This window comes from Phyllostomus discolor, chromosome 10 (genome assembly GCF_004126475.2).
Source record: "Phyllostomus discolor isolate MPI-MPIP mPhyDis1 chromosome 10, mPhyDis1.pri.v3, whole genome shotgun sequence".
In the NCBI taxonomy this organism is placed as follows: Eukaryota; Metazoa; Chordata; class Mammalia; order Chiroptera; family Phyllostomidae; genus Phyllostomus; species Phyllostomus discolor.
The window spans coordinates 91832195-91857933 of record NC_040912.2 but is presented as its reverse complement, the minus strand read 5'-3'; the positions used below and the strand labels follow the sequence as shown (position 1 = coordinate 91857933).

Below are 25739 nucleotides of genomic sequence, written 5' to 3'. Positions count from 1 at the left end.
AAAAAGTACTATGTTTCCAGGCAGGAAAATGCCAGGGGTGAAGTGGAGCATGAGAGCATTGACATCATCATGGGAGCACTGAGGGTTGCTGGCTTGATTCTTGAATATGTGTTCAAGCCCCTTGAAGAAAAAAAGAAAATCTGCCTATATTTCCTGCATATTTTCAGGGGCCCCTTCCCCACAGAACTCATTCCCCAAAGTCAGACCTCCCTGTTTCTGCCCTTCAGCCTCTCAGGATGAGGGAGGGCAGGAAAGTTCACTGTTGGCCATTGGTGGACGTTTGGTTGATTTTACAGGGGAGGGACACCTGTCCAATCTGTAAAACTCGACAGCAGAATATACAGAGGCCCCCTGTGACCTGAACTGACCTGAACTCTTTCTCAGACACACAGAGAAAAGGAATGCAGGAGACCAAAAGTTGGTGACATCAAGCTTGCTCTATTTATCCCTAGTAACTCTTTCTCCTCCAGATTCTTTCTAGATTGGCAGATAATCTCTGTCTGTGGCTTCTACTCCTTATTCTTGCCTCTACGACCTCAAGAGCTATTTTACTTATGTGGTTAGTGAAATGAATTCTTTGTGTTAAGTAATCTATAGATAGAGATGCTTATAGAATCCTTTCTTGATGAGCATAAATTTGTTGAAAATACATTTTTACGGAAGGACTCAAATTCTTCCTTATGCGTGGCCCACTGAAGAACCAAGACCTGTCTGAAGATAGATCCCCGAGAACTCAATGAAGTGAAATGCCAGAAAGGACAAATGACAAATTGAACAGGCTAGAGAGCATCGTTTGGAGTATTCAGATGTTCATGTAGAAACTCTGTGACCAGCCTCAACTTGAGCATGTTGCTGAATGACTAGTTCTCTCCTTTTCTTGGGAAGCCAGCTGTTGCCACTGCACCTCCATCTCCCTGCACCCTGATGACTCCCTGCTGGGAGGGTGGTCCTTACACTGCTGCCCCACCCCCTGAATTGTTTGCTTGCTGTTACTATAATAAAACTTTTCTCTTTTCTCATATGTGTGCAAAACTGGAAATCTTTTATCTCAGAAAAGACCACTAATACTTCCTCTAGGAGCACAGGGATGAATTTCACTTTTTGCTAAAAGCTCAGGATGACTTTGGAGCTTGGCGTGTCTACCCCCTAAGAGGTCTCTCCTTGTTCTTAACCCCTCTGCCCATCAACAACCACATTCTTCTTGGATTCTCTCATAAGGTGCCTGGAGAAATTATGTGTAATCAAGGTTTCTGAGACCTGTGCACATTTCTTGGTTACAAATGAGATCCCTTTAATATATGGATAACAGTAGTTGAAATCTATCCCTTCTCTCCTGTGGACACCTATCCAAGTAACTTCTAGGATTTCTGAAAGCACATTTCCGTGTTCAACCATCACATCCTGGTGGTCACATGCCCAAAAGGAACTTCCGTGGTCTGCCCAGAGAATGAACCAAGGGACCACAGTGCAGGTCAGGTCCAGTCACCACTGGCCAAAATGGGGAGAGGATAGTCTCATTCTTTTTTGTGAAAAGTAAACATAATAGTAAGAAATGATTTCACATCCTGAAAGATATCAACTGCTTTGGCTTTGGCAGAAGGGGATAATTTATGAAGTGTCTCTCCCTCTTGGGTTGTAGGATAAGCCCTTCCTCCTTCCAGATGGAAAGCCATCACCTTGGTACAGTAATGCCTGGTGCTGCCTGGGGGATCCATCCCCATGACTTCCCAAATCTCAGTGACGAAGCTAAAGGCTATAGAAAGTTCCATACGTGCTGTTACTGTGGGACCAGACACAGAACTGAATTGCAGTTCTGGGTGACCTGGACACGACGGACAGAGGACAGTGGCACATGACTGAGATCCCAGAGGGAAGCACCAGGGGGGAGGAGCTCAGAAAGTTCTTCTAAGAGCAGCAAGGACTTGGTGCTGGGGAAGTATTCCTTGAGCCAAATTGGTTCACCAACTCTCCAAAGGGTGAGGGGAGAAATATTTTGTGAGGCTCTGGTAGACACCAGGGGCTTGGTACAAAATGGGGAGGAAAGAAAATGAACACTTTGTTCCAAGCACACCAGCATCTGACAGGCGAGTCCTACTGGTGTCTTGGATGAGAAGGAGACGTTTCCATAGGAAGGTCAGCTAGAAAGTGAATTCTCACGTGGACTATCCAGCTGTGTTGAATCCTCTGTCCTACATGTGGCACCACAGTTGGTCCTGCTGTGTTCTCTGCATCACAGGGAAGGGGCCAGGGAATGTTCTTCATTGGCCAGATGGTGATCGGTCCCCATCAGGGTCTGCCCCTGCAGTCTGAAGCAAGTGCTTCCACCGTGAGGGACTGGTGCCTCTCATCTGACAGGTTCAAGAGTTGAACAAACCTATAGAACCAATTGAATTTTCCTCCCCGAGTTTACAGCATTCTTCATAGATTTTGGGAATTCTTTAAGACATACAATATTATTTGGGCAGATGTCTTATACCTCACTTCCCCTACAGCTCTAAAGAAGAACACTTGGGAAGGGCTGGCAGGTGGCAGGTGGGGAGGGAGAGGATTGCTCTGGGGAAAAAGGAGAAGAGGACGAATGTGATGGAGACTTGCTGGAGCAAGGCTGGACCACCAGATTCACCCCAAGTCCTCCCTGGGAGCAGCGTCACTGCTTGCGGAAGTCCGGAGGGGACAACATCAGAGGGAGGAGGTGAAAAGTGACAACATTGGGAGAAGAGGAATCTACAATGAGACAAATCCCTGCTGGAATCTGTTTGGAAGGGCAAAGGAAGAGAAGAAGGTCAATCAAGCGAGATGCGACCCCCATAGAGACCTCAGGACACGCACCCTGTCCAGCTGCATCCTGGGGCACTGGGGCTCCTTAGAGCACTGAGAGGGAAAATGTAACTTCCTCAGTGCTGTTGCTTGCTTTGTCTGTGTCCTTCATTTCAGCCAATGAAGGGACTTTGTTTACTTCTTCCTTCTGTTTCCAGCCCCCCCACCCCCACCCAAGGCGGCAATTTTGGGTTCTCAGCAGGGAGGGGAAATCTATATGGATGTTTCAGCCATTACCTCTCTGTGACTTAAGTATTTGGAGCATTTTAAAAAAAATTCCTCACCTGATTATGTGTTTATTGGTTTTAGAGAGAGTGGAGGCTATGGGGGAGAGAGAGAGAGAGGGAGACAGAGAAAGCATCCATCTGTTGCCTCCCCTATGTGTCGACTTGGGACCAAACCCAAAATCTTCTGGTGTACAGGACGATGCTCCAACCAATGAAACCACCAGGCAGATCCACAGATTTTATTTCTTTTCTCTGTGACTGGAGAGAACCAGGTGCTCTGGAGTCAGCATCGTTGGGAAGCTGATGTTCTGCTGGACATTGCCAGTGGACACCGGTCAGTGTGGTCCTCCCTCTTTGTTGGGCCTTTCAGTGTTTATGGTTGAAACTTTATACGTAGCATTCAACTACATATTATCAACGGAAAAAAACTTGCAATTTTGCAAATTTTAAATCAGTTGCTGTTTCGTATTATTAAAACTGTCTTTCTTGAATGGGAAACTGTTTGATGCCTTCATTCAAAACCTTTCATGTTTAGTGTGTTGTAAAACTATTTTGGTCTTTTATTAAAAATTGACAACAGAAACTCTGGCTGGCGTAGCTCAGTGGATTGAGCTCGGGCTGCGAACCAAAGTGTCACAGGTTCGATTTCCAGTCAGGGTACATACATGGGTTGCAGGCCATGACCCCCAGCACATTGATGTTTCTCTCTCTATCTCCCTCCCTTCCCTCTCTAAAAATAAATAAATAAAATTTAAAAAAAATTGACAACAAAACCTTCCATGACCAAAGTAACAATTTCTTTTACCATCTCTCCATTTAAAAGTGTTTTTAAAAACGATTTTATTTATTTACTTTTAGAGTAAGGGGAAGGTAAGGTGAGGAGCGGGAGAGAAACATGTATGTGTGGCTGCCTCTCACAAGCCTCCATCTGGGGACCTGACCAGAAACCCAGCATGTGCCCTGACTGGGAACTGAACCAGCAACCCTTTGCATCTCAGGCCAGCACTCAAGGGCTGGTTGAGGTTATATTTTATGTAACTGTAAAAGGTATGACAACAATAATGCATAAATGGGGAGGGAGGAAGCAATGGTAGAATGTTGCAGAGATCTCACAGGACTTATGCTGTGATGGACTGTTCACTGGAGGTAGAATGTAGGTGAAAAGTGCCTGCTGTCAATCACGGAGCAACCACTGGGAAAATAATATGAGGTGCAGCTCATAAAGCAGTAGTTGAAATAAAGTGAAATTTTAAAATTCACCAAAAAGGCTGAAAAAGGAAAACAAAGGACAGATGGGACAACAGAAACAAGTAGCAAAAGGATGAGTTGAAACCCAACCATATCAGTAGTTGTGTTAGATGTAAATTATCAAATCCACTAGCTATAAGAGAGTCAGGTTTGGTTTAAGGCAAGACCAGACTGTATTCTGTGTAAGGAAACCCCTGGGGGCTCTTCCCCGAATCCCAGCAGTTCTATCGCTGTCCCTGGGGGACCTCTGGGCTCCATCCCTCCCCAACCAAAGGGCAAGAATCACGTGTTTTGTTGCTCCCACTGGACACTTTGCTTTTCTTTCTTTCTCATTTGTTTACCACTGACCATCTCCCATCTCAGCAAAGGGATAATGGTAGCCTTTTCCTGTTGGTTCCTTTGAAAAGATATTGGAAAATGGACAAAGAATCCAGAATCCAGATTCCCTGTCAGGGCCCCCGCGGGGATCTGTGCAGGACCCTGGAAGCAGAGTGATGGTGGCAGCAGAGGAAGTGCCAAGTCTCGGCCTTGGTGTTGGGTTCCCATTCGTGTTTGCTGTGGTTCCAGGTGGGGCATGGGGGCCTCTGGCTCCACTGCGTGCTCAGCTGTTGCCGATTATTTCCCCTTTGACGTGTCTCTTCAGTGATGTGAGGGCATGAGTGACCTGGGACTTCCTGTCTGTGAAGCACCGGGAAGGGGACGCCATAGGGACCCAGCAGGATCTGGGGTGAGCTTCAGTTTGTGTGTGAGGGTGGAGACCCTGGGGGCAGAGCAAGCATGGGTGCAGAGATGAGCTGGCTAACCTGGCTCATTTACTTGGGCCTGGAGCTGACCCTCCCGGATCTGCATGGCACAGGGGGGCTGACACTTTGCCCACAATGGTGTCACCAATGCTCAGCCCAACTAGGCCTGTCTTCCCTTTATTAGGAGGTTGAAATAAAAATCTCCAACCCTCTTAATTCTTTCGGCTTCACCCCGGAATGGAAAAGCACACCCCCACCCTATGAGTGTGCCAGGCATTGAGGACAGTCCTCTGGGGAAGCAGACTTTCTACAGAGTCTCTGTGGCTCCCAGGGACTTGAGTCTGTAGTTCAAGTTTCCTTGGGATTCAGCAGCCTCTGCATTCAGGCTGCTAAGGGGTCTGATAGTGACACAGACTCCCCAGGGGAGATGTCCCCTCCAGTGAGAGAAGGACAGTTCTTCAGGGTCTTCTCTTCCTGTGGGCACACACCCTAGTGGGTGTGTGTGTCTTTCTGCACTTGGGTGTGAGTGTGGTTTTGCAGGTGGGGGGGGATGACAGAGCAGTGTCTTTGTTCAATGTGAGTGTCAGGCGGATGAATTGACACCTACAAATACTGATGTCAGACAACATGAGGTGAACGTCCAGTGCATTTATTCACTCAATTCATGGTCAACTGAAACAAATGGGAATGGGCTGAGGGTCTGTGTGGGTTCCCATACTTGGTCTGGCAGGGACACTGGGGTTGATTCAGTGACAGGAGACACAGCCTGAGGTCAGTGGAAACCAGGAAAAGCAACAACAGTTATTTGGCTGAAGTAGGAAAGGAACCCAGAGAGGCCAGGTCACAGGAGCAGGGTTTGGGGAGGGGGTACGTGGTAGTAGGCCCTGGCAGGACTTTGTCATTGGTAGATTGTTGCCAGGTGATCGACACAAGGAAAGCCTTTGGATCCTGGAGGCAGATAGCAAGGATGAGTGTGATGGTCAGCTGACTGGTCAAAGTCCTGTTTGTAATCTGTCTCTCAGGATTCAGACATGGCTTTCTCCAGGGTGGATAACTTAACCTTTCTGCAGCTCCCATTCCTAATGGTAAAATGAGGTATTAACTACAGAGCAGTCTGACAGCCATGCGGGGTCGTGGTAGGGCTTCATGGGGTTGGCGTGGAGGGATTGAAAAAAAAAAGAAGAAACAGGAAAACCTTAGGGACACAGACAACAGTGTGTTGATTCCCCAAGGGAGAGGGAAGAGGAGGTGGAGGAGTACATAAGAGATTAAAAAGTGATGGACATAGATGTGACTTGGGTGGTGAACACAGGATACAGGTAATGTGTTGTGGAATTGTGCACCTGGTACCTGTGTCATTGTGTTCCCCAAGGTCACCGCCAATATATTCAATAATGAGGACAATAATAATACCGAAATATATAACATGGGGTATTTAATTCACTGGGTTGGGGTCAGTATCTGGAAGTGGGTGCTGCTGTAAACAATACCTACCCTGTGGCAGTGGCTGTGGACTTGGGGATGGACAAGAGCTGCAGGAACTCTGAGGCACATGGGAGCAAAGGTGAAGGTGGCCTTGGAGGGACTTTGCTAAGAATTTGAATGTTAAAGGCGAGACCTCAGATCAAGGTGAGAACCCTGTCATTGGACCCCAGAGGAAAGGGAGGAGGTGTTCCAGAGTGAGGGAGAGTCATGGCGTCCTGTCTGCTGCTGGGTGGAAGGAAGGGCTTGTAAGGGATGGACTGGAGTGTTCAGCTCAGCTGAGGGGTGTCCAAGCTCAGTATGGAGGGTACAGCCTGGTTTGTCCTTGTCAGAGATGGAAGACAAGACACCTGATCAATGCTGCCAGAAGCCAAGGTCCTCCAAGGACTGTCAGCTGCCATGAAGTGCTGGGAACCAGCCAGGAAGGACCCTTTGCAGATCCTTCAGAGGGAACCTAGCTTGGCTGACCTTTTGATGTGGGATTCCTGGGCTTGTGGGACCAGAAGTTTCTGCAGCTTTCAGGGACACAGTGTGTGGGACAGTGTTTTAGCCACTCTCGGAATCTCATACAATATCTTCCTCTTTCCTCCATTTCTCTTTCGTTCTCTTGTTCCTTCCTTGGCACAACCAGGGACCCCCTCTCTGTATGAGTGCACTGTGACTCCAGGGCATCCAGCAGCACCTGCAGGCCTGCTTCCAGGGGAGCCTGGGGTCCGGGAACTCCTGACTTTCTCAGAAAGGCCATGAACTCTGCCTGACCCTGTGCTTGGCCCTGTCTCCCAGCCCAGGCTGCCAAGACCCTAGAGGTGCCCACCTACTTCCTCTTTACTGTTTCAATTTCTGATCTCAGGTCCCTTACAAAGAAGTTCGTGGTTATCCTCAGTTTATGGAACATGAAAACAAAACCAAAAACAGTTTTGTTTTGAGAGAGAAAGAGGAAATAAGGGGCTCTTTAACTCTTAAGTGGATGGGCCATCAGCCAGGCTGCAGTTGGTTCAGCAGATCCTGAGCCCCGCTCTACATGAGACCAGCTCCAGGCCCACTGGCCAGAAGGAGGAGTCAGACCAAATCCCACAGACACAGACCACAGTGGGGTGCTCACCAGGGGGAAGGAGGGGGGTGGTAAAGGGTAAAGGGGGTCAAATGTGTGGAGACAGAAGGAGAGCTGACTGTGGGTGGTGGGCACACAGTGCAATATACAGATGATGTGTCAAAGAATCGTACACTGGAAATCTGTGTAATGTTATTAACAATGTCATCCCAATAAATACTTTTTAAATAAAAAGAATAAAGAACTTTATCTAAAACATAGAGGAGGACATTATCCTGTAAGCATGTCTGCTTAGGGCTCCATCTTGACCAGAAGTTGCTTTGCCCATTTTGTTTATTGGAATGTTTGCTTTTTGTTGTTGACTTGTATATATTCTTTATATATTTTGGGATATTGATCCCTTGTCAGAGTTGTTGTTTGCAAACACATCTCCCATTTGTTGGATTTCTTTCTTTGTTGGTGGTTGTCTCTTTGGCAGTGCAGAAGCTTTTTAGTTTGACATAGTGCCTTTCTTTTATTTTTGCTTTCACTTCTCTTGCCTTTGGGGCCAAATTCATAAAACCTTTCTAGACTAAGCAATAAGCTTGGCACATAGGTTTTCTTGTATTAATTTATTGTTTAAGGCTTTGCATGTAGGGTTTTGGTCCATTTTGAGGTAATTTTTGTAAAGGGTGACAAATAGCAGTGTAGTCCAGTTTCATTCTTTTGCATGGGGTTTTCCATTTCTCCCAGTACCATTTATTGAAGAGGCTTTCTTTTCACATTGTATGTTTTGGCTCTTTTGTTGAAAATTATTTTTCCATATAATATGTGGGTTTATTTTCAGGCCCTCAGTCTGTTCCATGGGTCAGTGTGTCTGTATTTCTGCCAATACAGATGCTGTTTTGATTGTCACTGTGTAGTACAATATGAAGTCAGGGGGTGTGATACCTCTCTCTTTGTTCTTTTTTCTGGGATTGCTTTAGCCATTTGGGGTCTTGTGGTTGCATTCAAATCTGATCATTTTTTGTTCTACTCCTTTATAAAATGTCATTGGGATTCCTATAGGGATTGCATTCATGTGTATGTTCCTTTGGGTACTGTGGCCATTTTAACCAGCTGGATCCTTCCAATCCATGAATACGCAATGTTTTTCATTTCTTTGTGTCTTCTTCATTTTTCTGTTAATAATGACTTGTAGTTTTCAGTGTACAGTGATCCCTCACCTATCCTGGGAGTTACCTTCCAGAGACCCCCATAAGAGGTGAAAATCTGCAAAGTAGCAGCATTATATTTACTTTATTATTTTTATATATATATTTTAAGACTTTATAAACCCTTCCCACACTCCTATAAACCTTTCCCACACTCTTATAAACACTTCATATGCTCTTAAACACTTTCTACACTCCTAAATCTACATAACTTTAACAACATATAAAATTCTATATGGTACTCACCAGTGAAGTATACTACAACTTTAATGGTGAAGATCATGAATTCCGTAGCTGTGCAGTACTGATGTCAATGAAGGTGATGACAATGAGATGAATGTACTGCACAGCTAAGAAGAGTATTACAGCTCTTCTGAAGGCACCACTTCATAAGGTGCTTCATCAGGTGGTGCAGTATCTTCACCCTGGGCTGTAACTTCTATTTCCACTAAATGCGTAGGTGTAACTGATCTCTTCATCTGAGTAATGAACATAGTTATGGAGAGTTGCTAGAGCTTCTTTTTTTTTTTTTTTTTAAAGATTTTATTTATTTATTTTTAGAGAGGGAAGGGAGGGAGGGAGGGAGATAGAGAGAGAGAGAGAAAGAAACATCAATGTGAGGTTGCTGGGGGTTATGGCCCGCAACCCAGGAATGTACCCTGGCTGGGAATCGAACCTGGGACACTTTGGTTCCCAGCCCGTGCTCAATCCACTGAGCTACGCCAGCCAGGGCTGGAGCTTCTTTTTATCTGCAGAGGCAGCTTCTCCATGTAGAGAAATGCTTTTGAGTCCAAAGCATGTCTGAAATTTGTCAAATCAGCCCTTGCTGGCATTGAATGGGGTTGCTCTGGTGGGAGAAGCACTCGATGGTCCTGCTTCTGCATCGTTGTCCTCGTTTTCATCCTCATCACCATTGTGAACATCCTTGCTTTCTGCAAAAGTATCATAAAGTTTCTTGGTCTTCGTCCAGATGATGTTGGCATCCAGTGAGATATTCTTCTTCCTGCAGTCATTTATCTGCAGGGTCAATGCAGACTCCATCCTCACAATGGTCTTATTGTGGGAAGTGACCACCCTCTTTGCAGTCTTGTTAAAAGTCTCTGTTCCACTAAGATCAAGAACAAGACAAGGTTGTCCACTTTCACCACTTCTATTCAATATAGTACTGGAAGTTTTAGCCATAGTGATCAGACAAGACAGGGAAATAAAAGGCATCCAAATCGGAAAGGAGGAAACAAAACTGTCACTGTTTGCAGATGACATGATAGTGTACATAGAAAACCCTATAGACTCTGCCAAAAAACTGCTTGACCTAATAAATGAATTTGGCAAAACAGCGAGATACAGAGTCAATATCCAGAAATCAAAGGCATTTCTGTACACCAACAATGAAACAGCAGAAGCAGAGATCAAAGAAAAAATCCCATTTGAAATAGCAAAAAGAAAAATAAAATATCTAGGAATAAATCTAACCAAAGAGGTAAAAGACCTGTATTCAGAAAACTACATAACACTCAGGAAATAAGTCAAGGAAGACACAAACAAAAGGAAACATATACCGTGTTCATGGATTTGAAGAATTAATATCATCAAAATGTCCATACTACCCAAAGCAATTTACACATTCAATGCAATTCCTATTAAAGTACCAATGGCATATTTCACAGACAGAACAAACACTTCAAAAATTTATATGGAATCATAAAGAACCCCGAATAGCTGCTGCAATTTTGAGAAAGAAGAGTAAAGTAGGAGGGATCACAATACCCGACACTAAACTGTACTACAAGGCCACTGTAATCAAAACAGCCTGGTACTGGCATAAAAACAGGCACATGGACCAATGGAACAGAACAGAGAGCCCAGAAATAAACCCAAGTCTCTATGGTCAATTAATATTTGACAAAGGAGGCAGCAACACTAAATGGAATAAAAATAGCCTCTTCAACAAATGGTGTTGGGAGAACTGGACAGCCACGTGCAAAAAAATGAAACTCGAGCACCAACTTACACTTTATACAAAAATAGATTCAAGGTGGATAAAAGACTTAAATATAAACTGTGACATCGTTAAAGTCCTAGAGGAGAACATAGGTAGGAAAATCTCAGATATTTCACGCAGAAACTTTTTTACTGACTTGTCCTCTAGAGCAAGGGACACAAAGGAAAGAACAAACAAATGGGATCTCATCAAAATTAAAAGCTTCTGCACAGCTAAAGATAACAGTATCAAAATTAAAAGAGAACCAACTGTATGGGAAAACATATTTGCCAATGATATCTCAGACAAGGGTTTAATCTCCAAAATATATAAAGAACTTACACGACTCCACTCTAAGAAGACAAGGAATCTAATTAAAAAATGGGCAAAGGACTTGAACAGACACTTCTCCAAGGAGGACATACAGAAGATCCAAAGACACATGAAACGATGTTCAATATCACTAGCTATCAGAGAGATGCAAATTAAAACCACAATGAGACACCACTTCACACCAGTCAGAATGGCCATCATAAACAAAGCAACAAACAACAAGTGTTGGAGAGGTTGTGGAGAAAAGGGGTCCCTAGTGTACTGTTGGTGGGACTGCAGACTGTTACAACCACTATGGAAAACAATATGGAACTTCTTCAGAAAACTAAAAATGGATCTGCCTTTTGACCCTGCAATTCCACTGCTGGGACTATATCCTAAGAACCCTGAAACACCAATCCAAAAGAACCTATGCACCCAAATGTTCATAGCAGCACAATTTACAATATCCAAGTGTTGAAGCAACTTAGGTGCCCATTAGTAAATGAATGGATCAAAAAACGATGGTACATTTACACAATGGAATTCTATGCAGCAGAAAGAAAGAAGGAACTCCTACTCTTTGTGACAGCATAGATGGAACTTGAAAAAATTATGCTAAACGAAATAAGCCAGGTGGTGAAAGACAAATACCATATGATCTCACCTGTAACAGGAACCTAATCAACAAAACAAAGAAACAAGCAAAATATAACCAAAGACACTGAAATAGAGAACAGGCTGACAGTGTTCAGGGGAGGGGGAGGGAATTTTAGGGGAATTTCAGGGGAAAAGGGGAAGGGTTTTTAGGAACAAATATAAAGGACACATGGAGAAAAACTAGGGGCGGGTAGAAATGGGAGGAAGGTGGGGAGGGCTGGGTGGGTGGGCTGGGATGGGAGTAAAAGATAGAAAATTGTACGTGAGCAATAATTAAAATAAAATTATTTTTAAAAGTCATTGTTGCTGTAGACCTAATATTCTTCTCATCTTTCTTTATGTAGCAACAGTGGATTCATTGATCCCATAAGGGTGGCCTACTGCCATGTAGCTTTTGCCTTCCTTTAACATGCTGAGAAGTTCCGCATGGTAAGCATATTCCTTTGGCACTTGGGTTTATTGCCAGAAGCCTTAGAAAGTGCAGAATGTCTGAGTGGCATTGTAGGACTTGAAATAAATTAAAACTTTTACAAAAATTTCACAAAAACACAACACCACAGAGCAACACTATATTCAGTGATCAGACCTTGATGTGAAGTGGACAGGGAGAGATGCTGAACATATGGGCACAGTGTGGGAGAGCAAACAGACCAAATCTACTGTCACTGAGCCAATCAGCGCGTGGTTGGTTGCCTTCCATTCCATTAGCCAATAGCGTGCCGTGTACAATCTCACGTTGAAAACTTGAGCAAGTGATAGTGGTGCACTGCATTTCCACTGTATACAGTACAGTATTCATCTGCTGATGAATACATACTGTATTTTATTTTGATTTAATATTCTTTTAATATGTTTGAATTAACATTTTTTATATTTTTTATATTGTTTTATAATTTTTAGGCAAATAATTAAAATCATAAATATTATATAAATACCTATATAGTGCAAAATCCTGTAATATAGTGAAAACTCTGTGGAACAGACTTAGATTAAAAAAAAAAACCCATGATACCCTGAAGCCGCAGTAAGTGAACCACAATATAGGGAGGAACTACTGTATACGTCCTTCACATGCTTTCTGGTGTTTATTCCTAGGTATTTTATTTTTTTCTTCAATTACAAAAATAATTGTTTTTTTAAAATTTTTCCTGAAATTTCATTGTTGGCTTGTAGGAACACAGTAAAGTTTTGTACACTGACTTTGTGTCCTGCAACTTACTGTATGTTTTCCTAAAATAGCACACTTAAAGCTAGAATTGAGTGTGTGATCACTGTGTAGCTGCATCTCATAAACTTGAAAATACAGCATTCAATTATGTTCTTGTTCTAAACATTTCTCAATTTTGATTACTTGGTCTGATTTGATCCATGGGTTATTTGACCCAGGCATTGCCTGAGGGAGTGTGGGAATGTCTGGGGGGAAAACTGGGACAACTGTGATGGCAGAGGCCACAAATAAACGCATAAAAATAAAACTATGTTCTCCAATTGATGAACATATGGTATTTTATTACTTATCTTTTAATTATGTTGTGGTCAGGAAATATGCCCTATGTTATTTCAATACTATACAGTTTCAAAGCACTCTTTGAGACCAGTGTTGGTCAGTGTTCCCCATCTGTTTGAAAACAAGGGACTGAATTTGAGGAAGTGTCTACACATGTGCATGAGGTCAAGGTCATGAAACTGGTTGCTTCAATCTTCTGTGTCCTTTTTGCATCTTCACTTGCCTGCTCTGGTGAGGACTGAGAAATGTGTGTTGCACCTGTCACCCTAAGTGCAGGTTTGCCCATATTTTAGTGTGACTGAATCACTCCCCTTACAAAGTGAGGACTCCAAGTGCGGCAGGTGGAAATGCAAAGCTGTGTCTGAGCTGGTGCGCAGGGCTCTGGCTGTGCCCCCACCACACTGCTGAGGTCTCACCTGCCGCCTGCACTCCTCACCCGTCTTACTATACTTGTTGTTGTTCTTCTAACACAGATGAATGTGTTATATATTTTATACTCTACACATTTATTCCTTATTGTTTATTTTCTGTCCCTTCCAGGAACACTGGAAGATCCAAACCAAGAATCTTTACCCGTGATTATTTGCTGATATATCCAAGTCCTTAGAACAGTGCCTGGCACATAACATGCTGTCATACAAATTGAATGGAAAGCCAGGTTTGTTGGGTAGTTTGTTCTTATTGGTTTAGAATTTGATTGTTGTATTTTCCTAAACTTCTGTTCTCAACCTTTGTCTGGTTATATGCTTTAGATTAAAATTACTTTTGCAATCCACTGAAAAATGTGTGTGTGTGTGTAACTGAAACCTTTGGTTCATGTCTCATAATTATAATTTCCAATCTATTATGACACATATAAAATTTTTATTTCTTGACTTTTACTTGTCCAACCTGTTCCATGATTCATTTTTATTTGCTCTTGTTGAATATTAATTATTTTGGATTTTTTTCACAGTCTGCACTTTTCTCTACTAGTTTGGAAGTTATACACACTTTTCCTCACTTTTTAGTACCTACCCAGTGAATATAACACATACTGCTAACAGATCAAAGTCTGAAGTTAATCTATCCTTTTATCTTCCTTTTATACAACAAAATACCTTGGACATTATAATTCCATTCCCACTCTCCATCCCAATCTAAATATTACTCTGTATTTTGTTTAATTTTTTCCTTTTAGAATCTAGAGGCTGTTTCTATTATTTTGTACTGTTCCCGTTAGTTTAACTTAGTTTTTGTTTTCCCCTCTGAGTCACTGGTGGGATTGCTTTCCACTCGTGTCCAGCACACTCTGTAGAAATCCCTCCAGTGAGGAAGTGCTGGGGGCAGGAGCGCTCCCCTTCCTTGTCTGAAATGCACGTGTGTTGCCCTGACTCCTGACAGCTGTCCCCTGAGTGTGCAGTTCTGAGTCAGCTGTCATCTTCTCTGAGCTCATTGCAGGTCTGCTGGCACTGTTTCCGGCTGCTCTGTTACTGGGCAGGGGTCAGTGCAGTTCCAGCATCTCCTCCTGGAAGGTCATGGGTCTGTCTTCCTGGCTCCTTTGAGGAATTCTCTTTGCTTTCATGTCCTACAGCTTCGTCTTATGTGTCAAAGTGCGAATTCCTTCTTCATGATCGTTTTTGGGATCTGTTGGGTGGTCCGAATTTTGGGTTGGTGTGTTTCCTCAGCTCCACCATCGCAGCTTTAAAGATTTCCTCTGTGGTCTTCCCTTCTGTTTTCTCTCCACAAGCATCTTCTGCCTGTTTGCAGTGCACCCTGGCCTTTTCTTTCTCAACCCTCCCTGCACTCACCAGGTACTGCTCACTGACATTTTTGAGGGGTTAGCCCTTTGGGGGTTATGGTCAGAGTTCCCTGTAGAAACCTGTTGAATCCACCCTTGCCTTTGGCTCCCATGTCAGTGGGGCTGGAGATGCGCAGTCGAAGTTCTCCCAGTTGGTAAATCTCCTCAGAGTGGGCATGGGCTGCTGTCCGTAGCTTACAGGTCTGGGTTTCCCCCTTCATGGGGCTCCACACCTGAGCAACCTCCTTTCCTTGACAGTTCTTACATCCTTTTAAGAAAATATAGGTAATATTTTCCACTATTTTTCGTTGACTTCAGAGGAATGGTTAATAACCTTGATACCTGAGGGAAAGTTTATTTTTCGTTTGTTTGGTTAGGTGTCTTCCCATAGGTTTCCTGAGTTCATGGCTCTCTTAGGGTTAATTGCTCTGTTATCTGTGTCCCTTCAGTGTCTCTTTCAGTTGTCTGCTTTTCTTGATTGTTTTTCCTGTTTGAGAACAAATCCTTAGAGCAGCTTAGTGAGTGTCAGGAATGGGGGATGTCCCGTAGGCTGTCCCTGACTTCAGCTGGGGCTCTCAGGTCAGCCCCTGTGGCCACCTAAGCCTCAGCCTCAGCCTCTCTGGGATGGGGTGACTGAGTGGTCACCCCAGTTCATCCTCATCTCTGTCTGCCTTCCAGAGATGGGTTGAGACCTCTTATCATCGAGGCTCAGACTCCTAAGTCTGGGAGAAGACCCTGAGGCTGACAGCGGTGGTTGACCCCAGGCTTCCTGGGACTGGGGTGTGATGGGTGTGAAGATAGTTTTGTGGTGCCTTCACCATGTAATTTCCACCGCAGTGGTGCAGACCTGTTTATGTGCATGAGAAGGTGAGACTCGTATTGGAGAAGATGTCAAACTGTGAAAAAAAAAACAGGAAATGTGTACAAGATTGAAACTTGCTGAGACCACAATTGCAAAGCCTTTGAGGCTTTGAGCTTGGAGAGGTGCAGAAATAGCCCCAGGGAGCTCAGCTGGCTGGAGCCCGTTCCCTGTGTGCTGACTTGCACTTTCTACCTCTGGTCGGGTAACATAGGAGATATATGAGTAAATGGAACACCCAATCGATGTTTCTCTGTCTTTGTCTCTGCCTGTCTTCCTCTCTCCCTCAATCAATAAATTGAGACAAAAGAACAACAACCCTGGCTGGGTTTCTCAGTTGGTTGGAGGGCCATCCCATGCCCCAGGGGGTTGTGGGTCCATTTCTGGTTCTGCAGAGTGTGGGAGGTGACCAGCAGAATCTCTCTCTTACAGTGATTTTTCTCTCTCTCTCTTTATCTCTCTCTCTCTCTCTCTCTCCACCATACCCCTTCCTCTCTGTCTAAAATCAATGAAATGTCCTTGAGTGGGAATTATGAACAACCGTGCATACATGGATGCTGTCTTTGGACAAGAACAGGTACGAATTCACATGTAAAAGGCACCGACATGAGACTGTGTGACCACCCTTGGCCTGTTTTACCATTGCTTTCCCACCACTGAGTCTCCTGGTCACGTCCAACATACTTAAGGACCTGCAATTCCCCAGCTTTATTAAATTCTAGTTTATGTAAAATAAAATTAATTACTTCTTTAGTAGATTTAATAATCAGTTTTGTAAACATTTTTCTAACAATTTGGGTATTTCCCATTACCTTGTATACATGTTCTCCTGTTACACTGTGTGTTTGGTTTATTTTATATTTTATTTGATTTTATTTTTTACCTTTTGATCCCCTGCAACCATTTGTATCACCTCTCACCTCTGGGAACAACCAATCCACTCTCTGGATCTTTGAGCTTGGGTTTTTCATTTGTTTGTTTCTTTTATATCCCACATAGGAGATCATACAATATCTGGGTTTCTCGGTCTGACTTAATTTCACTTAAATAATGCCCTTGAGATCCATCTATGTCACTGCAAATGGAAATATTTGGGTCATTTTATGGCTGAGCACTCTTCCATGCAAATCACCATTTCCTCATCCATTCATCCATATATGGATGCTTTGGTTCCTTCCATTTCTTGGCTATTGTAAGTCATGCTGCAGAGATATTTGTTTTCTGTAGCTACATACCCAGTAGTGGAAATGCTGGATCATATGGTAGTTCTATCTTTAATTTTTTAAATCATCACCTGAGGACATTTGTGTCTATTGTTTTTAGGGAAAGAAGAAGGGGAACATTAAGAAAAGAGAGAAGCGTTGATCCATCCCTATCAGCATGCGCCCCGACTACAGGTGGAACCCACAATCCTCTGCTACAGGAGATGCTCCATCCAGCCGAGCCCTGCTGACCAGCCCAGTTATTTTTAACTTTTCAGGAGCCTCCATACACAGTAACTGCACCAGCTTGCATTCCCACTACCAGTGCATAACAGTTCTCTTTTCTCCATGTCCTACCAACACTCATTACTTTTGTCTTTTTGGTAGCAGCCATTCTAATGGTTGTAAAGTGATATCTCATTGTGGTGTTGATTTGCATTTTCCTGATGATTAGCAATGTTGAGCATCTTTTTTGGATCTCTTGGTTATCCATATGTCGTTTTTTTTAAAAAGTCTATTTAGAACTTCTGCCCATGTATTCAAATTGAATTGTTGATTTCTTTTGCAAGTGAATTGTATGAATTCTTTATGAAATTTGGACATTAGCCTCTTATCAGCTCTGTGATTTGTAACTCTATTCTCCCATTCAGGAGGTGGCCTTTTCATTTTGTTGATGATTCTTTTGCTCCCTTTCATTTGCATGAAATATCTTCCTCTACCCTCCACTTTCTGTCTCTGTGTGCCTTCCATCCTCAGGTGGGTCTCTTGTGGACAGAGTGTGTATGGGTCTTGTTTTCTTGTCCATTTAGCTGCCCCATGTCTTTAGCTTGGGGCACTTAATCCATTTACATTTATAGTGATTATAGATGAGTACATGCTTATCACCATTTGAGTATTTGTAAGAGATTGAATTTTTTATTGTTTCTTCTTAAATAAGTCCCTTTAGATTTCTTGTAACTGTGGTTTGGTGGTGATGAACTCCTTTAGCTTTTTCTTGTCTGAGAAGATCTTTATCACTCCTTCAATTTATTTATTTACCTATTTATTTAAATCATCACTCAAGGTTATGTTTTCATTGATTTTTTTTAGAGAGAGGGAGAGAAAGGAAGAGAGAAAGCTAGGTAGAGATAAATATCCATGTGAGAGAAGCATCAATTTATTGCCCCCATAGTCAGGAATAGAACCTGCAGTCTAGGGATGTGCCCCGACAAACAACTGAACCTGCCAACTTTTGGTGTCCCAGAAAATGCTGCAAGGAACTGAGCGGAAACAGCCAAGACTCTCCTCCAATTTGAAATGAGAGCCTTTCTGTGCAGAGCCCTCTTACAGGAGCCAGTTTGGACAGCTCCTCCCCTCACTTCCTCCTCCTCCTCCTCCTTGTCCTCCCTGTCCTCACTCAGCTCAGACTTTGAAGTCACAGACAGGAGCAGGACACAGATTTTGCAGGTAAAGAAACATGAGTGATTGTGTATGTGTAGGGGGGAGTGTCAGGGAAATGTGGGATGTGGAGCATCGGAGTCCCCTCCCCTGGGATCTGAGTTAAACCTCCTATCAGACTTGCTCTCAGTGCAGGTTTCTCCTTGCTTTCTGTTTCCTGTCTCTGCTGACTGACTCTGGGCTGTGATCTGCTGTAAAGGCTGAGCCTTGCAAATTAGCCACTCTTACTGGTTTGCTGCTCAGAGGATATTTGTACAAATAAGTGATGCACTTCACCACTTAATGGAAATTATATATAAACTTGAAGCTTTTCAGGACAGAGCCAAGTGAGTGGGCAGAGTCGGCTCTGAGGGCAGCTGGTGGGTGGGAAGCGCTGGGAGGTGTCAGAAGCGGGGCTCCCACACCCAGGACCAACAGCCACTCTGTGGCCAAAGCTGATTTGCAAAATACTGGGATTCCTCTTCTCAAGTTACAAGAAGGGCTTTTCTATTCCCTATCCTTAAGGCATGAAGACATAAGTCTTCTTTCCAAAGGACCATCTAACTTTGTTTCAAGTGAGTCTTCGATAGCTCCTGTCAGAGGAGCCTGCCCTTCCCAACTGGCGTTTTCAGCCTGTCCCAGGCAATGTCCCCTCCACTCCCAGTTCTTCTAATGGCTCTGCCCACTGCCAAACCTGTGTAGGCAGAGAGGAAATGAAATATTTACAATGAAATACTGTGGTCCAATGACAGTGAGCATGGATGAATAAGGAAAGGGCCACCTTTTCTCAGATGTAGGCTGAACATCAAGGTCAGAGGGAATCAATAAGCAGAGGGAGTTTTGGTCAATTTATTTATTTAACAACATGTGTTGTGAAGAACTCTGTGTCCAGTAATGTGCTTGTCCCAGATAATAAGGGAGTACTGGACAGGATGCCCCCCTGGAGGTTCCATAGTCATGAAGCTCACAACTGACCAGGGCAGAGTAGACAGAGCAGATGCAGAACCCCCGACTGAGATCTGTGCTCCAAGGGAACCCCTGGAAACACTGGGAGAGCCAGTGGCGAGGGGACCCCAGTGCAGCTGTACTGTGGGTGGTGATGGTGTTGCAAGAAGAGGTGTTGGAGAAAATTAACCAGGTTTTAATTAAAAACTGTGTTGAGTTTTTGAAAAGTTGTGGAGGTGAAGAGGGACTGAGAATGAGATGATCCCTTAGGGGCTGTGACAAGGAAACCAGTCCCAGTGGCCTGGATCAGCCTGAAGGAGGGAGTAGGGACACTTCTGCATGTTTTGGAGGTCGAGTTGGTGGGACAGATGAGCAAAAGTGAGGAGAGATGAGCTGTAGGTGACCCCACCACTCTGCAGGAGCCCCAGGCTGAAAGGCTGAGGCCATCGGCTGAACAGAGGAGGAGTTGGGTGGGGTTGGTGAGGAACAGGATGATCCTGTGACCTGAAGGCAGTACTGGCTACAGTGTAGAGAGGTCAAGGGTTTCCTGTGGACAGTTTTATGTGAGATGCCCATGAACTTGACTAGTGGAGAAACTGAGTGGGATATTAAAGTTCAGAGCTCTGGGGAGGGTCTAAGCTACAGATAAAGTTCAAATGGAGGTTGGAACAACAAGTTACTGAGGGGATGGGGGTAGAGAGTGCCCGGAAGCCGAGCTGAGGAAGCACCTGAAACCTGTATGTTTGTGCAGAGGAAGAGCAGGAGACTGACCAGGGGAGTGGAGAAGTGCTGGGAAGGGGAGAAATCAAGTAGCCAGTCTAGGGGAAGAAGGGACTGCTGACTGCAGGAGGTTCGGTTTGCAGTTACTCTCCATTTCCCTGAAATGAGTTGTGTTTCTTACCCACAGGAACTCACACGACAATGGCAGCTCCATTGCACAGCTCGAGTTTCAGCATCAGTGAACCCGGGACCAGCCATGGTGAGAGGAGGCTCGGGCTCCCCAGGCCAGGCTGAAGGAGGGGACCTGGTGGGAACTCTCCTGTCCTGTCACCTAGTCCCTAACTGAGCAAGACCCAAATACCCTCAACTCCATTTCTCATTTTGTCTTCATCGACTCTGCTCTTTCTTTTTCTTTGACTCTTCACCCTGGCCCCTCCTGATGTGGCATCACTGCTCAGAGCAAGAGAGGTTACAGTGTCCTGAGTGATCCAGGATTGATGAAGGTTCTTGTCTCCTACTTCCCAACATGTGCACACATCAGGAGGGCTCGCTCTAGCCTCTTTGCCTGTTTCTCTGCCCCTCTCTTCAGTCCCCGTGAGGGTGGGAAGGAGGAACGTGAGAGTAAAGGAGATTTAACTCAAGCCCCTGTGGTCACTGCTCCAGGTGGCCTCACTGTAACCAACGAATTCCCAGACTGGTTCACTCAGTTTCCCACATAAACCCCCTTTTACTCCCTTGTCTACAGAAAGTAACTGCATCAGTTGAATTCGTGGTGGTTTTCAAACCACAGCACAATGTAGTGGCCTGGAAACATTAGTCATTTTGTTGGCAGTTCTTGGGTCTGAGCCAGCTAGGCCTCTCTCAGGCAGACTGGCTCATGCATTTGGTGGTAAGTGGTAGTTCAGTGCATAACTGGATAAATTTTTTAGATGAAATGTATTAAGGTGAGAGTGGTTAATAACACTATATAAGGTTGAGGTGTACAATCCTATCATCCATCATCAGTGTACTGCATTGTGTACTCACAACCCAAAGCCTTGTCTCTTTCCATCACCAGGGATTTGACCCCTTTACTCTGTTCCACTTTCCCCTCCTCCCTTTCCTTCTGGTAAACACCATATTGTTTTCTGTGTCCATGAGTTTGTTTTGTTTTGTTTTTTTACTTGAGACATCCTATTTTATATCCCACACAGGAATGAAATCATATGGCTCTTGTCCTTTTTTCATGCAACTTATTTCATCTAACATGGTGCTCTCAAGATCCAGCAACTGGATAATTTGGGATTGGACATGTCTCAATCCCAATCCTCAATCCCAATCTTCATGGATGTGTCTGCTAGTCAGCAGGCCCTTTGGCAGGCCAGCGTGACAGGGATAAGTGGCAAGTCCAGCATCTTCCCAAGGCAGCTGCAGGGCTCTGCAGGGCAGAATGACACACCAGCTTTACACAACCGCACATTCAGGACCCATGCTGGCATCACACTTCTGTTGCTCTCTTGTCCAGAAGGAGTCACCTGGATTCAAGGGGTGGGGAAACAGACCCAGCATTCGTGAGCGGAGCTGCAGATCCACATCCCAGGAGGCTCATGTCCCAGATGGGATGAGTCCATGGCCACAGTAGCACTCTGTCACATAGATCACTATGTACCCTCAGCATTGGCAACCTGCTTCGGGGTGGAGCTGGTCTTTTGTCTCACCTACCAGGATTTCCCTTCTCCCTGTGTGGTGACAGCTGATGCCCTCAGGGTGTCCCTAGGTGGAGTCTTTCACAGTGATGCTAATGACACAGTGACCTGAACCCCCATCCACATTCTCCTTGTTGGTAGCCATCCTGTGCCCTGTGTGTCAGCTTCTGGAAACTTACTTCTCTCTTCCCAGGATGCTGGTTATCAAATGTGGGAAACTCACCCTCAGGGGTGGTTTGGCTACTCCCTGGATTAGCAACAGCTTCCTCACAGAGTGTGTGGAAGATGGAGAATCACTAGTGATCTTGTGGAAGCCAGAGATGGGGTTTCTGCCAAATCTCTCTTCTGTTTGATGGATATTTAAAAAAATCATTCTCGTTACAGAATAGACAAAAAGGGGCATACTGGAAATAAAGAGGCCAGTGAGGAGACAGCTGAGGCATGGATTGTGGTGTACATTGGGCTACTATGATGGTCTTCAACATGGAGAGAAGCAGTCAGATTGTGTATGGAAGCAAGGGAACATTCCAGTGGGTGGGATCTGGAAAGTAAAGGGAAGAGAGGAATCAAGGGAGATTTGTAGATTTTTGGTCTGAGGACCTGGGTGTTGGTGATGATTTCTTTGAAAGGGAAATGCAGTTATCACTCCTGTCTGTAATGTCATCGGTGTGACCTTGTGGGCATGGACTCTGAGCAGAGACGATGGCTGTGTGTGATACAGGGTCCTGCCAGAGGCCACTGTCTCACTCAAGGGCCATGCTGGAGGGTCTTCTTTGTCAGAGAGACAGGTGCTCGGGTGCAGTTGTTTCCTGTCTTGCCTGGCCCTGGGCTGTGTTCACCAAATCCTGAAGCATTCTTCCATAAGGCACATTAAAGAGAAACAGAGATTTACTGAAGGGAAATGGGGAAAGAGCTAAACATATGATTTGGTGTTTAACGGAAGGCACAGTTACTTTGAAAACATCCTCCAGTTGGTAGGCTATGGTTTCTCTCATTAACCTGCAACTTTCCCAGGAAGCACATAGGCCTAACCAAGGGAGACTAAGAAAGTGTAATTCTACTGGTGCTAATCTGCATGAGTTGTTGTTGTTGTTGTTGTTTTATTATTATTATTTAAGTGTGAAGGGATTTTACAGTAACTCCAGAGAACTGTCTATACTTTCTAGTTGTAAGTATTCAACATGTTAATTTAAAATAGGAAAATGTCATTACATTTCTACACACGGTCATAATTTTAAGTAAGGTGTTTTGTGTTTGTGTGGTTCACAGTCCCTGACAATAGGGCTGCATATGTGATATATAAGAGGACACTCCTTTTTGTCCAGGTGCCCTGCTCACCCCTGTAAGAAGGGAGGGCCTGAATCACCCCCTCTCTGGCTTCTTCATGGGAAGAAGAAAAATTCCCTTGTGACTATGATGTGGGGTTGAGGGGATCTTCTGCTGTGACATTCCACCATCACCTTTTGTGTCACTTGCTGCCTTGGCTTAGGAGGGACAGCACCTACAGTGGCTCAGAGCTCTCACACCCATGGGTGCCCTCCTCTGGGGCCCTATCTGCCAAAGGTCAGAGTGAGCAGCCCAAGGGACTCTGGAGACGTACCTGGAGCTCTCTGAGTCCCACAGGAGGAACACGGGGCCCAGGGCTTCCTCAGAGCTCCTGTGAGTGCAGGGGTCACTCACGGAATAGAACCTGATCAGGCAACAGACATGGGCACAGGTGGGTGTGGGTCCTGCAGGGGAAATGCTGGAGGTCAATCCTCACACTGTGGCTTTTCTTTCCTGATGTCCCAGGGCTTGGAAACCAAGACTCCAGAGAGTCACAACTAAGACTAGTCTTAGTGGGTAAGACCGGAGCCGGAAAAAGTGCCACAGGGAACAGCATCCTTGGGAAGAAAGCGTTTCATTCCACCATCGCAGCAAAATCCATCACCAAGGTCTGTGAGAAAGGGAGCTGCATGTGGAGTGGGAGAGAAATAGTGGTCGTGGACACACCTGGCCTTTTTGACACCGAGGTGCCAGATGCTGACACACAGAAGGAGATTGCTCGTTGCATCCTCCTGACATCCCCAGGGCCTCATGCACTGCTCCTGGTGGTCCCACTGGGCCGGTACACAAGGGAAGAGCAAGAGGCCGCACAGAAGGTGCTGACAATGTTTGGTCCAACAGCTAGGAGATACATGATTCTCTTATTCACCCGAAAGGATGACTTGGACGGCGTGGAGTTCTGTGATTACATAAAGGAAGCCCCAAAATTCATTCAGGATCTGAGGAAGGATTTCAAGGATCGCCACTGTTTGTTCAACAATAAGGCAACAGGGGCTGAGCAGGAGGCCCAGAGGGCACAGCTGCTGCACCTGGTCCAGCACATGGTGATGGAGAACGATGGGGGATTCTACACTAACGAGATGTACCAAAGGGCTGAGGAGGAGATTCAGAAACACATACGAGTGGTAGAGGAGCAGTGCAGAGCTGAGCTGGAGAGGGAGAAGAAGCAGATAATAGAGGAGTATGAGAAGAAAATCAGAAACCTGGAGGATAAACTGGAGCAGGAAAGGAGAAAGGCAGAAATGGAGCGGGTGTTGGCAGAGAGGGAAAAGCAGTATGTTTGCAGGCAACGAAATGCCAGGGGTGAAGTTGAGGGTAATAGTGGTATACTTCAGTGCATCGTGCAAATATTCAAGCTTGTCAGTCCTTTGTTACATTTCTTCTTCAAGTAAAATTAAGCTCATTTAAAATCTATGTGTTTTTCCCGTGAATTTTGGCCGCCCCTTCCCTATATTAGTCATCCCCCAAAGTCAGAGCTCTCTGTTTCTGTCCCTCAGGCTCTCAGGACTAGGGAGTGTGGGAAAGTTCACTGTTGACAGTTGATTGAGTTAACCAGGAACACAGTCTCAATTTGTAAAAGTTCAGGGGAAAGTATGGATGCTCCCTACCTTCTGAACTTTGTCTCAGATACACGGGAAAAGGAATGCAGGAGACCAAAAGTCGGTGAGTCCGGGCCTGCTCTACTTATACTTAGTAACCATTTCTCTTCCAGATTCTTTCCAGATTGGCAGAGAATCTCTACCTGTGGCTTCTACTTTTTATTTTTGCCTTTAAGACCTCTGTGATTATTTTACCCATGTGGTTAGGTAATCTATAGATAGAGATGCTTATAGAATTCTTTCTTCATTAACATAAATTTGTTGCATTACATCCTAACACAAGGACTGAAATTGTTCCTTATCATCAGCCCCCTGAGGGACAAAGAACTGTTTGAAAAATGGATCGCTCAGAACTCAACAAAGTGAAATGACGGAAAAGGCAAAGGACACGGATTCAAGAACGTTCAAAATATTCAGATGTTCATATAGAAGTGCTTTGACCAGCCTCAATGTGAGCACGTTGCTAAAAGACTAGTTCTCTCTGTTCCTTGGGAAACGAAATGATGCCACTGCACCACCATCACCCCACACCTTGATGACTCCCTGCTGGGAGGGTGGTCCCCACACTGCTCCCCATGCCCTGAATTGTTTCCTTAGTGTTACTATAATAAACCTTTTCTATTCTTTCATATCTGTGCAAAACTCAAAATCTTTTACCTTAGGAAAAAACACTGATACTTCTAAGAACACAGGGAAGAATTTCACTTTTTGGTAAAATTTCAAGATGGTTTCTGAGACCTTTGCAGGTTTCCTGATTACAAATGAGATCCCTTTATTGTATGGATAACAGTAGTGCAAATCTATCCCTTCTCTCCTGGGGACTCCTACATGAGTAATTTCTAGGAGCTCCCAAAGCACATTTCCATGTTCTAGCCACAGGTTCTGGTGGTCACACGCCCAGAGGGAACTTTGGTGATCTGCCTGAGGAATGAACCAAGGGACCACAGTGCAGGTCAGGTCCAGTCACCAGTAGCCAAAAAGGAGAGA

General features: G+C 44.6%; 1 protein-coding gene and 2 long non-coding RNA genes across 3 annotated transcripts; 2 read left to right on the top strand and 1 right to left on the bottom strand.

The window, feature by feature from the left end:
- The first annotated feature begins 134 nt into the window (after positions 1 to 134).
- On the top strand, positions 135 to 25381 carry LOC118497229. Its single transcript, XR_004899761.1, has 3 exons — positions 135 to 199; positions 15349 to 15353; positions 24628 to 25381. It is a non-coding gene; the product is annotated as an uncharacterized LOC118497229 (long non-coding RNA).
- Positions 284 to 11641, bottom strand: LOC118497228. Its single transcript, XR_004899760.1, has 3 exons — positions 11629 to 11641; positions 2957 to 2962; positions 284 to 506 (listed from the first exon to the last, which is right to left on the bottom strand). It is a non-coding gene; the product is annotated as an uncharacterized LOC118497228 (long non-coding RNA).
- Positions 18432 to 25379, top strand: LOC114507482 (GTPase IMAP family member 4-like). The gene is made up of 3 exons (XM_028525277.2): positions 18432 to 18508; positions 20331 to 20402; positions 23620 to 25379. Exons 2-3 carry the CDS (start codon positions 20345 to 20347, stop codon positions 24543 to 24545), a joined length of 984 nt encoding a protein of 327 aa, XP_028381078.1. The 5' UTR covers positions 18432 to 18508; positions 20331 to 20344; the 3' UTR covers positions 24546 to 25379.
- Positions 25382 to 25739: the final 358 nt, after the last annotated feature.